Genomic DNA, 13543 nt, shown 5'->3' on the forward strand with positions numbered 1-13543 from the left:
TTTTCTCAAAAAAAAAATAAATAAATTTCTACAATCTGTGATCTAATAGCAAAGACACGATTTTATATCAGCTTTCTAACACCACCGCACTCTACTGTCAAAATATTACAAAGGCTTAAGCTTATGGCAGGCGAGCTTCGAATTACTCTCAGTTCAGTAAGCTGGATGAAAACAGAAACTGTTGGTATAATAATTCTAAACTATGCAACGGCAATTGTTCAAACGATGAACACGATTAAAAATTGTAGGTATTCAATAACGTACGGTAATAACGAACTTTTTCTAGTGACACTAGCGCCAAAATCGATTTCAAATTTTACGATCTCTGGGCTTTCAACAACGTTGAAAATGTCTTGGAGATGTTTACAAAACTATCAACGTTTCTCGTTGTTCGCAGAATATAATTTTAATAGTAGATATTGACATGACAATATCACCCAGTGTGCCTATAAGCACGATACAGCTACTGTTCACGAAAATGGCTACCATCCGCCATACCACAAAAGAAGCCATTTGTAAAATATGGCTGCGCCCTTACTTCATTCATGGCCGGCAAAGTATCAAAACAAACAAAATAAAGATTGTTTACATTTCTGACAGAAATCACCATTTCATTAGGATCTTATACAGACACAACAGCTGGAACTTCAGTATCGATCGCCACTCCACGAGCTAAGATGATGACGTTAGCATCATCAATTCTTCCAAATTTGAACAAAGTGCAATATTATTACGATACAATGAAAGGAACTTCTCTTACAATACCAAGCGCAGTCTACAGCTGTAACTTACCGTCGTCGGTGCCCGAAGCCCACATTGTCACGGAAAATTCTCCTTCCAATGTCTTAATTTGAACTTGTTTTTGTTCCCACTTGCGGGACTTTGTCTCCGATATTTCACCAATGATGTGTTCATTTCCTCGTAACTTCACGCCTCTTTTTCCCTTTCGAGACCCTCTTCTTGACGGTCCTGGACTAGACTCGACGTATATATCACCTTCCGAAGGAACAGGAATCTGGTCGTAAACAGATAATGGATCGCCACTGCCTACAATTTCTTCTTGTGTTTGAAGTATCACTTCCTCACGTCCAGGTTCAGGGAGCGGCTGCAACGCTATCATAGGCTGTCCATCAACACTTTCTATTGTAGTTTCTACAGTTTCACACGGTATTTCCACAGGAATTGTTTCTATTTCCACTTCCTGTATATCAGGATGTATTTCTACCTCTGTTATTATATCAGACGACGCCATGTTCGAATCCAAAATGGATGAACTTTTCTGCTCCTACGACAGAAGGATAAAGTCACGTGACATACGATTGCCTTCCACCTAGCGAGTGCTTCAACAACTAAGCAAGTCGCGAGTGGCATTTGTTGTACGGTGCGTGTAATTTAAAATATATTTACATTCTGGGTAGCATGATCTGTGATATCCAAAGAAGAAAATAGCTATTCCTCTAAGTAGTACAAGGCAAAAATTCAGTTTCCATCGACAAGCAGCAGGAACATTGTGGGTAAAAAATACGTGTAATGGATGATCAACTATTAATTCTCAAAAACTTTCCGCTGCTGGTACCCCACAATAGAGAATTTACGTTTTACGATGGGTTTATATGTGTTAAGGTAAGTGAAGAAAGCATCAAAGTCTCTTGGGAGTAAATTTATGTAGCGGTACTTCTTATTATACATTTTTTCTGGCTAAATAATATACAGCATGAAATGTCATGTTCATCCTTTGTTTATATATGTCACTAAAAATATATAAATACGCACTGAATGATTGTTTTGACGTGAAATGTGAACATGATCATTCAGACTGGCGTCTGAATGATCATTCAGACTGGCGTCTGAATGTGTTTACCTCCATTTATCTTGCTTAAAGTTGTAATGACAAAATACATTTATGGCTTCGTTTACAAACGTAATTTCTACTCTAGAACGACTGAGTGAGACACTTATTGAGCACTAAATTGGACGGTTTCATAAAGAAGCTGGGTGATTCTCTTATAACAGAAAATTACCAATGACAGGTATCAGAACATGTAATCAACACTTTGAATCATTAGTTCTTAAATATGCTACAGTTTTAACCAAAGAAAAACCAACTGACTTCACGCTTGAACCAATACCACTGGAGGTATATTATTCAAATTTTCAAGTACGCAAATGGGAAGTTGCAGTATCCAAAATGTAAAGTAAATATCACTGTCCTGCTCTTGTTGTCAGCTGATTGTGTGCACAGTTATTGGCGCTTCACGTGAGTGAACAGTGTAGCTCTAGCTTGCGAATTCAGTGGGAAGGCGTGTCCACTAAGTAACTGTAGTCAACAAAACAATTATATACACTATCTTTTGACGTGGCTGAATAAAGTAGTGACACTGCCGCAGCCAATGCAAGAGGCTGGGCAAGCACGTGAGAGTGGGGCTGACCAGATGCTGTTACATCATGGGCACCTGCCAATACAACAAGAACTGACAACAACACTGGGTAATAACTACATTTATGGGCCAGCTGAGAGACTAGAGCTGCTATACAGGGTGTCCCATTTATTTTGGCCACTCTAAATAACTGTTTGTCCAGATGCAAATTACAAAATGTTTAAAGCAAATGTTCTTTAGCCATCAGGGGGACATCAATCAGCATGTTTGTCTTCTCTGTAGCTTTGTTTTTTTACAAAGATACGAACAGCAGAATGACTTTTTTAAATTGCACACTGTATTTTTCATTCCTCTCCGAAAGATGTATTCAAAAATGTATCAGAGTGTACCATTCACTGAAACACAACATTATTAATTACATAACACACCATTGACGTTGACGCTCCCGTGCTTAGTGCAGGTACTCAGGGTAATGGAACACATCCACGTGCTGACGTTGACAGAGGACAAATGTAAACATAAGTAGAATGCACACCTGTCATTCCTTCAACCATCATCAGATGAAGAGTTGTGTGAGTAGAATGTACACCAACGAAGAGAAGGTAGAAATGCTACTCATCTATGGGGAATGTAAATTAGCAGAACAGTAATCGCAATACTGTTTTCTTATGTACAGGTACATTTAGTACAGTAGTTTAGTCCTTTTAATTGCTACTGTGTAGAGTAGGCATACAGGAAAGGCTGGTCTTCCTACAAAGTGCATCGACATAATGTTTCTGTTATTGCTGTTGTTGAAAGTAGGCAAAATGCTATGCAGGCAGCTGAACTGTACAGAGAACAGTATCCTGACAAGAACCTACCCTTCCAACAGTTGTTTTCTCGTCTTGTTGTGATAATTCAGGAAACGGGAAGTTTCAACCCACAACGACCCTGCAATCCGCAGTTGTCATAGCACTCACACAGACAAAGCTGCCAAAGTTACTGTTCACACTTATGTTGCTATGAATCCACATGCGAGCACACGACAGCTTGAACATGAGATTGGCATTGCTGAAACCAGTGTAGCCTACATCGTATTCTTACATGACATCGTTTCCATACTTACACCTACATCAAGAATTGCATGGAAATGATTTCCAGAATCATGTACAGTTCTATCAGTGGGCACAGCAGCAAATCCTTGCCAACCAGAACTTCTTACCCAATGTTGAATTTACCAATGAATGTTCCTTCTCATTCACAGGACAGGTAAATACAAGGAACATGCATTATTGGTCCAACGACAACAATGGAACATCAGCGTCATCGGGGAGTTAACATCTGGTGTGGGATACTTGGCACTACAATTATTGGCCCTTATTTCATCTGTGGTAGCCGAGATGGCACAGCATATGCCAACTTCCTCACACGAATTCTTCCTCCTCTTCTGGATGAAGTGCGGCTAAGAAACAGGATGCTTATATGGTATCAACACGATGCATGTCCAGCACATAATGCCTTTCGTGCATGTCGTGTTCTGAACCAAAGGCATCCTGCCAGATGGATTGGTAAGGAGGAACAGTTACTTCACCTGCCAGGTCTCATGATTTAAATCCTCTGGACTTTTATCTTTGGGTATGCATTAAAGACGTTGTCTATTGCAATATTCCAACAACTCCAGAGAAGATGCAGGAACATATCGTGCTTGCTTGTAATTCTCTTCAGCAGGCTATACTGGAAGCAGCCAATTATTCTTTCATTCGATGAGTGCTTCAGTGTATTGGTGTCCAGGGTCACCGCTTTGAGCACCTTTGGATGTTCTACTCCTGGGCAATGGTACAGGAGAGTCAACATCAATGTTGTATTATGTTTTTACTTGGTTTTCATTTGTTTTCTGACAGCTCCAGCAAGTGGAAGAGTTTGTGATCCCAGGCTCAAAGTCAATGTAGTGTTATGTAATTAATGACATTGCTTTTCAGTGAATGGTGCACTGTGATACATTTCTGAATAAGTCTTTCGGAGAGGAAATGAATTACTGGAAAAAAAAAAAAAAATACAGGGTACCATTTAAAAAAGTCATATCGCTGTTCATATTTTTGTGAAAAACAAAGCTACAACGAAGGCAATCATGCTGATTGATGTCCCCCTTATGGCTAAGGCTGGTATTACAATATCAAATTTCTTTGTTAAAGATTTGATCAAAGATGTGATAAAATATTCCGTCAAATATATTTGACAAAGATCTTTGACGTAGCGCTAGAAGGGGTATTACACTGTCATCAAATTTTTCGTCAAAGTTAAAGATGGCTGGCAACAACTTGTTATTAACCGCAGCAGTTGTACGTACCTCAATTGCATTGTGTGCGCATGTTGATAAGAAGTGGGGGAAAAAATGGAACCATACATACGAGGTTAACAGTCTTAAAAGTCCTGGGATTACAACTTGATAATAAATTCAGTTGGGAGGAGCACATCCCAGAACTGCAGAAACGCCTTAACAAATATGTATTTGCAATTCGAGTGTTAGCAGACATAGGCAACATAAAAATGAAAAAGCTTGCATACTTTCATTCCATAATGTCATATGGGATAATATTTTGGGGTAAATCTTCAAGTCAAACAAAAGTTTTCAGAGTCCAAAAGCGTGTAATACGTACTATTTGTGGAGTAAATTCACGAACGTCCTGTAGAAACATCTTCAAAGAACTGGGTATACTAACCGCTGCCTCTCAGTATATTTACTCCTTAATGAAATTTGTCATAAATAATATATCTCTTTATCCAACAAACAACTCAGTTCATACATACAATACCAGGAACAAAAATGATCTACACAAGGACTTAAAAGCACTTACTTTAGTTCAAAAAGAGGTCCACTACTCAGAAACACTCATCTTCAATAATTTGCCAGAAAACATTAAAAATTTAGTTACAAATAAAGATCAGTTTAAAAGCAGCCTGAAAGATTTACTAGTGGCCAACTCCTACTCCATTGACGAAATTTTTAATAGAAACAAATGATGTATTGTATTTATTCATACTATTAGTATTGTTATTTCAGCTTAAAAAAATTACTTAAGAATGGGTGAGCATACATTCCTGTATGCGCTCAGTGAAGTGTATCCTCATATCACAAAGCACAATATTCACTTAAGAACTGCTACATCTTCAGAAGACAGGCTCATTGTAACACTCTGATTCCTTGCTACAGGAGAGGGTTATGTTATGTTAGGTCAGGTCAGGTCAGGTCTCGTCTCCAATCTTCTTATTTTATTTTTGTATTCAGGGCGCCTCACGTTGTAAAGCGCCTCATCAGCTTCATACATCTCTATTAATTTTGTAGTTGTCGGCACACACCAGTTGTATTTACCGGCAATGTTTATAAAAACACTACAGACGACAGAACGCTGCAGCGATGCTAGCGCTCCATGTGGTAACATGTCACATTGCAGTGAACAGAAGACAAGCGATTTCTTTGATCAAATCTACAGCGAGGCCCTAGATTTGATCAAATATTGGACGACATTTGACAAAGTTCCTATTACACCATCAAATATCTTTGACAAAGATTTTGGACAAAGATATTTGACAAAGAAATTTGATAGTGTAATACCGGCCTTAAAGAACATTTGCTTTAACCATTTAGTAATTTGCATTGGACAAACATTTATTTAGGGTGGTCAAGACAAATGGGACACCCTGTATATCACTGAGGATGCAGAAAAGCAGAGCCACAGCAATATCAAAAAGTAATTTCTTCATGTCCAAGCCATGGGCTGTGTTGGGACGTACATGATGGTAATCAGTACCTCGGCAAAACAGGTATGCACCAAGCCCATATAAATACCCCTCATTTTTATACCAATGGATGCTGTCTGACAGCTGCAACTTAGAAGGGATGTCTAAGCAGGTATACAAGTTGACATGAATCTACAAGCTGGCACAATGAGATTTGGCCATCTATAGCTTCAGAGTTGCAGGCTTGTTGTTGGATCTGAGTCCAGTGTTGTGGTCGTCTTCCTGTCAGTGGGGCACCCCTGAACCTACTTCCACTCACTGCCAGCTTCCTACACTGGAGGGCTACTGCTCAAGACCAGGACCAAGCAATCAATCAACCATCCTCACTTGTGCGGACATACTGTTGCTGTCCGCCTCAGCTTGCAAGCACAGGCATTACTTCTGGGAGCTTTCTTCTCATACGGGGTCCATGGTGGGGTTCCATGCATTCTGGCATGTCCTGGCCCGAGTTGTGAAACTGAGTCCAGTCATTGCACCCGCAGTCCAGACTGCAGCGTGCTCCTTGCTTCAGTGCACACGCTGAGTTGCCGACATCATTTTTTTCTCTGGCGATGTGATACTGCAAGTTGCCAGATACTGCAGGCCACTTACTTACCTCTGCACACACCGCTCTACAGCACGCTCGCTGGGGAGAGGCATTACCATCACCAAGCATCGCTGGGATGTTTTATCAATGATGTTTCCATGATAAATTGTGCTGCAACCAGACAACTACACGCCACTCCACTGCTACCCTGCCAAGGGTAGTGAACTGCTGGCTTCCTGTCACTTACTATCCAGTTCCACCACACACTGTTGTAAATAAACTGGTATTGCATTTGGTAGAATAGAGGCTCTAATCTCCATTTAGCCATTCTAATTTGGGTTTTCTTTGGTTTCCATGAATTATATCTGACAAATGTCAGAATAGTTCCTACTGTGAGGTCATGGCTGATTACGTTGTCAAACTAGATCATCAGTACTTGCGTAACTGCTTATATACAAGGTGTGACAGTAAAGTAATGACACTGATTTTCTTTGCAAGATGTGCCAACCCTGCAGGCTTGCGTAGGCAAAATATCTTTGACCTTGGTCTATAAGCTGCTTCTAGTCAAAGTGGCACATTGATGCAACTGCTCAGCCGTGAGTTGTGCTGTAACAAGTTAACATGTGTTTGTGTCTCTTGTCACGGAAATGGAACCGCATAATATTGCACAATGGTATGCCATTTCTTTTTGCGTTAAATTGTGTGAAAACGCGACGACAACTTACAGTAAGCTTCAAAAGGCTTTTGGAGAAGATGTTATGTCAAAAGCTCAAGTTTTTCGTTGGCATAAAATGTTTAGTGAAGACAGAACGAATGTTGTAGATGAAGACTGCAGTGGACAACCATCAACCTCACGGACGGGTGTCAATGTGGCCAGGGTGCATGAACTTGTACGATCTGATCGAAGATTATCCGTGAAAATGATTGCAGAAGAACTGAAGCTCAATTGAGAAACGGTTCGTCTAATAATAACTGAAGATCCTGGTATGAGAAAGATTTTGATTCTGCATCATGATAATGCACCATCCCATATTGCTCTGTCAGTACAGCAATTTTTAACCTCAAAACAAATTTCAGTACTACCACAGCCACCTTATTCACCAGATATCACTCTGTGCGACTTTTTTCTATTTCCAAGAGTCAAAACGGTGGTCAAGGGAGACCATTTTCAAACAACACAAGATGTCCAAAAATCTGTGACGAGAGTCTTGGAGAATATTACAGAAAATGAGTTCCAGAAATGTTACCTTCAATGGTAGAAGCGCTGGAACAAGTGTTTGCAGTCATAAGGGAACTACTTTGAAGGAGACAACACTAAACTTGACTAAAATGGTAAGCAACATTTTTTTCCACGTCAGTCTCATTACTTTATTCTCGTACCTCATATATGAATTAGATTTTTGTTCAACTTTAATACTGCAATATGTCCAATATCCTTGTAAAACTGATACATGGGTGAATAAAGCTACTACATTCAATCAGCTAATGGTTAGCCTTCTTGGCCTGCTGCCAAGGGAAATCAAAATAATAATGAAACAATGAAAAATATGAAAGACAATAACAATAATATAAAATGGGATGAACTGGTACAATGCAGTGGTGTTGAGCAGCAGACACGGATGTTTAAAATAGAGTAAGCTATTTGATATAGTTCTCCTTCAGATACAGAAAACACACATTCGCACAGGCACAATCCTGTCATCTGCAGATGCTATGGCCTGGTTGCAGTGAGCAGCAGTCACAGCTGGGGTGCTGATGGAGAAGATGCTATAGTGCTGTCTGTGGGAGTGTTCATGGACGTATTAAGGGCAGGATGGTGGGCTGCTTTGTAGGTGCAGCATCAGAAAGCTGTACTGGGAGGGGTGGGGGTCGAAGTGGATGAGGACAGAAGCAGGGGATTGGAAAGGACTACGCAGGTTCACTAGGGGCACAAAGTGCGAGAAAAACTGGAGTGGGCCTGGGAGGACGTGGGTAAATGAGAGGAGAGAATGTGTACTGGGGTGACAGAAGGTGTGAGTAAGATTGGATTAAAAGCAAGGAAGGGGATGGATGCATATGGGAACAGTGACTGGCAAAGACTTGGAAGGGGAGCGGGGGGAGGGGTCGAAGGATGTGTTGTATGTTTTGGTGAGAAGAATCATGATAGCGCAAGCTGTAAAGCAGTCGTTAAAGTGAAGCACATAATGTTGGGCAGCGTTTTCAGCTACTGTGTGATCCCTCTGTTTCTTGACCACAGTTTGGCAGTGTCCATTCATCCAGAGAGACAGCTTGTTAGTGGCCATGTCCACATAAAATGCCGCACAGTGATTTCCACAGTGATTTCAGCCAAGTTGCAGTATACACCATGGCTGCCTGCTTTCACAGGTGGCGCTGTCTTTGATGAGGTAGGAGATGCTTATGACAGGACTGGAATAAGTGGTAGTGGGAGGATGTATGGGACAAGTCTAGCATCTATGTCTATTACTGGAATGTGAACCTTGAGGAAGGTGGTTGAGAGCAGGAGTGGGATAGCGATGGACACAGAAATTGTGTATGTTGACTTGGCAGCTTCATCAGCAGCCGTAAATTGGTGTCCTATGTAAGCATTTCTTCTCCTTCAGTCAGTGAGTGAGTGATGTTTAAATGCCAAATTATTTGAGTATTGTCGCTGTTGCCTATGCAACAGACAATGTCATGAAAGATTTTGCAAATGGGGTTCTGACATTTTTGTGCACTATGTTGAAAGATTATGCATATATTTTGATATCAGAAGAGTGTCTAATTGCGAAACTTGAGGCAGGGAAGTATCACGACAGATTTATATCTGTTCAATAGTATGGTGATGGGGTATGGTTAGTAGGTATTTTAGCATATCTTAATAAATATTTTTGTTGTTTGGCAAGACAAATTTTATGTGATGCGCTAGTATGATGTGGGTATCAGCTCCTTGTAGGTATGTCAACTGGGCAAGGGTATGTGGTTTGCATACGTGCATCAGGAAATGGCTGTTTAAAATTGGTGTAAGTCATTATTGTATGGAAAATTAGTTATGCAGTGCAATAACTTCCTTGCTGTTAAATCTTATGGCAGTCTTTAAGAACCAAACTCAAATGTTTGAAGCAGCCGTAGACGTCTGATTACTTTAGAAATTAGCAAATGTGTTAAATATTTGACATTAAGCATGCAAGTGAGAAAAAGTTTAGAAAAGATTTGACATTATGATGTGTTGGAAGTCACTAAGTGCTCTCATTATCAAACACAGGATGAGTAGTCTGGCTAATTTGTACCCTGTTTTAAGCCCCACTTCCATCACTCACTTAGGGTGCGGAGTTCAGTTTCACTGTGCTACCTCTGGAGGAGCGTATAAATGTATGCACATTTGGGGTGTTGTCTGAGTCTGTCTATTTTTGTAGTGTTTTGTATTTCCAATATGGCACCTACTGATTATATAAAAAACTGTTCAACCATTAGGTGGTACTGACACTCAGCAAACAATCTTAAGATGTATGCCCCATGTTGATAATATGCTTAAAGCAGTGCATAATATTGAAGACAAAACACACATTTTTTAATGAGAACAGTGTTTTTAATGTGGAAGCTTTGCCTTTTCGTGTGCAAAAATCTTTTATGGAGTGAGAAGAGTGCTTAGAAAAGTGGGAAGACAAAAATAATAGAGACCATTATTTCCTGGCTGGTGACCCTACTTTTTAATTCAAAATTCTAGTGGGTATTTCTCAAACCAATTGAAGCAAATGACAGTGTTACTATTGACACCAGGGATGTAAAGACTAAAGAACTTAGCAAGAATGGAAGGCTGTTAGTAAAGATGTCATGAATATATTGAGAAAAGTTCATGGTCATTTTATAAAAAAAGCCAACATTTCTTTTGACACTTAATGCAACAGTTATAATGGAATTAATCATGGCAGTTTTCATTTGCCTTGCTGTGTGGTCTTTTATGTCGTTCTACTGTTGCCTATCAAATGGACCAGCATTTTAGTCATATAACATGGGCAGCGCATGTAAGGGTTTAGCAGCATGTGACAAGTACAGAAAGACTGCCACAACGTGGGAACATTGTCCTTGTTTCCTGAGATCAGTTGACGGTACTTGTAAATGTCCTATTTTGAGCAGGAAATGCTCTGTCTGAGATCTTTGAAACTTCAGAACAAAAGGTAACAGTGCTCCATCAACAAAGTACCTTCTCAAATTGGTACATAGCTTAACATGCACAAGTTATTTAGATCTATGTGATTTCTCTGAAAGTGCATAGTCTGTAACTAGGCATAACACTGCATAGTGGTGAGGTTGCACTCCAGTGACAACTTTTTGTACTGAATACATCTATCAAACAGAACATAACTCAAAAAGGAAGTTTAATAATGGGTTCTTAGCAAAATGAACTGAATTTCATATAGCCAATTGGCAGTAGTTAATTTTTGAGGCAGTATCTAGGAGTTGGTGTAACTCATTATGAACATGATTTGTTATGCATGTGATATATGCTTGTAACTCATTGTGAACATGATTCATTACGCATGTGATATGTGCTTATAACTCATTATGAACATGATTCATTATGCATGTGATATATGCTTGTTCCATTGTGAAGTGAGAAATTAACACTGTGCAAGTGGCCAAATTGTGGTACGTTGAAAGGTTAAATACCACTGCTTGCATACTAGTCTTTAAAGTATAATGACAGAATATTGCCGAATTATTAAATTCTAAGTAATGCCCTTAAATCCACAATTCTACGGGAGATCAGAAGCAGACTGTAAAGTGCCCAGTTACTGGCGTAATGAAGAATACAGGTTTCCATGCAGAACTGAGACACCTAGTTAGAATAGCAGAAGATTACACCGAAGCTTACGGTGCAGTCAGACAAGATCCAGCATTCCACGGAGCTACTGCTAAGGAGGCAACTACACTTTAGTTCCAGTAACGACTCTTACAAACCCATGGTTTCGCAACCCCTAAGGTATCTACTTCTAAGAAACTCATGCTAGCAGCTGTTCGTGTTTCAAATTCTGGAATATTCCATTCATCTTCCCTGGTGAAGGAATTTCGGAAAACTGCGTTCAATAACTCCGCTTTAGCCTCACAGTCGTTGGTAACAGTACCATCGGCACTGCGCAGCGAAGGTATTAACTGCGTCTTGCTGCTTGTGTACTTTACATACGACCAGAATTTCTTCAGATTTTCTACCAAATTTTGAGACAATGTTTCGTTGTGGAACCTATTAAGGGCATCTCGAATTGAAGTCCGTGCCAATTTCACGCGTCTGTAAATTTTAGCCAATCTTCGGGATTTCGCGTTCTTCTGAACTTCACATGCTTTTTCCGTTGCCTCTACAACAGTGTTCGGACCTGTTTTGTGTACCATGGGGGATCAGTTCCATCTCTTACCAATAACAAAAATGTGTGCAGCATATTGTTGCATCCATTTTCAGTAAGCTGCCACAAGAATTCAAAAATCTTGTCAGTAATCCATGTGCTTTCAGATTGAAACTGAAGAGTGTCCTCATGGGTCACTCCTTCTATTCTGCCGAGAAGTTCCGTGAAAAGTTAAGCTGATTCCTGTGTTATATTGTTGACTGCAATTACATAAACTTATGGCTTGTCCTTTTTTGGGTTCATAAACATTCTGTTTTGTCTGTTATTACTTTTACGGTGTAATTTCATGTACAGACACATGCTGTGACCTTGCAGATTTGCTTCTCAATTTGGTCCTGTGGAACTAGATGTGTAAAATAAAAAAAATAAGTAAGTTAGTTCCAGAACTGTACAGAAATCAGAAACATTAACTCATAAATAATTGCAGAAGGCAAGAATCAAAACTGATGAGCTTCATGTCGTATCAACAACTATAAACGCTACATTGTGGTAGATGACGTGCAGCATATAGGGATATAAATTAAGAAGTCAGTTGATCCTTGCAGTTGGTATGTTGTTTATTCCTGTTATCAATGCAGCATCTGAAAGTCACTGTCTGAACCTCTTTCCTGGTTCAAGTGTATTGATGAGTTACAATCTATAGGGTGCAAAACACACATCTTTCCAGATAGCCACCACCGGCTACTGCCCATCTGACAGGACAGGCATTTCAATTACCAACACAAAATAAAACTGACCCATAAGAATCCACAAGAAATAATCACTCCAAGTGAATTATATAATGTGTGACAGTCAAATTTGTCTTGAAGTAAAACATGTGTTGAATGAACAAAGAAAAAGCTTTAGCATTTAATTTATGTACTCGTTCGAGTAGCCACACTAGTCTAGCACTTTTGATGTTCATTCTGCTAGCAAAAAACTTTCTTAATTGTGCTTAGGGTTTTGTGTGTGTGTGTGTGTGTGTGTGTGTGTGTGTGTGTGTGTGTGTGTGTGTGTGTGTGTTTGAAAGCAGGAAACATCTGAAGTGCATCTTTTAAATGGTAGACTGTGTTCTTTCATTACAGGGTGCTGAATTCAGAATATCACTCAATGTCCCACATTATCCAGCACTGAAAGATATGCATCTGGAATGTTCATGGGATATAAGTGCCCTTCTGCGCGGAAAGGAGAACGCAATAACACAGGTATAAAAATGAATTGTTATTATTGCTTGTCAATCAGATTACCAGTAGATTCCCAATATTGTAGAGTATCATTAGTTTTTGTTCTTATGAGAAAACAATTTAGCTCCACTCTGCAACAAACACTATGAGGCTTGTGCAATGAACAAGGCCCCACCTCCATATCTCTCTCTCTCTCTCTCTCTCTCTCTCTCTCTCTAAGGAAACATTTGCAGTAGTAATTGTAAGAATGAGTGATAGTGAAGCATATTCTCTGTATGGGTAGTACAAATGTGATTGGCTGTTTGTGGGGACTCTAAGAGATAT

The 13543-nt window shown here is 39.7% G+C and overlaps 2 protein-coding genes across 4 annotated transcripts in view; one reads left to right on the forward strand and one right to left on the reverse strand.

The window, feature by feature from the left end:
• LOC124544631 (transcriptional repressor protein YY1-like) overlaps positions 1-1275 on the reverse strand; it is an 85272-nt gene extending 83997 nt beyond the window's left edge. Inside the window, exon 1 of the mRNA XM_047123238.1 lies at positions 793-1275. Within this exon, the coding sequence (XP_046979194.1) occupies positions 793-1252 (460 nt within the window). The 5' untranslated portion in view covers positions 1253-1275. The remainder of the gene's footprint in view (positions 1-792) is intronic.
• Positions 1276-1353: 78 nt separating this feature from the next.
• Positions 1354-13543, forward strand: part of LOC124544629 (E3 ubiquitin-protein ligase FANCL) — a 112151-nt gene continuing 99961 nt past the window's right edge. For 2 of the 3 annotated variants that reach the window (XM_047123235.1, XM_047123236.1), the window contains exons 1-2: positions 7894-8013; positions 13121-13240. In XM_047123235.1, coding sequence (XP_046979191.1) covers positions 7909-8013; positions 13121-13240 — 225 coding nt within the window. In that variant the 5' untranslated portion in view covers positions 7894-7908. Of the gene's footprint in view, positions 1624-7893; positions 8014-13120; positions 13241-13543 lie in introns of those variants that run through there. The other variant, XM_047123237.1, reaches the window with a different exon arrangement.

The sequence above is a fragment of the Schistocerca americana genome, chromosome 8 (genome assembly GCF_021461395.2).
Source record: "Schistocerca americana isolate TAMUIC-IGC-003095 chromosome 8, iqSchAmer2.1, whole genome shotgun sequence".
In the NCBI taxonomy this organism is placed as follows: Eukaryota; Metazoa; Arthropoda; class Insecta; order Orthoptera; family Acrididae; genus Schistocerca; species Schistocerca americana.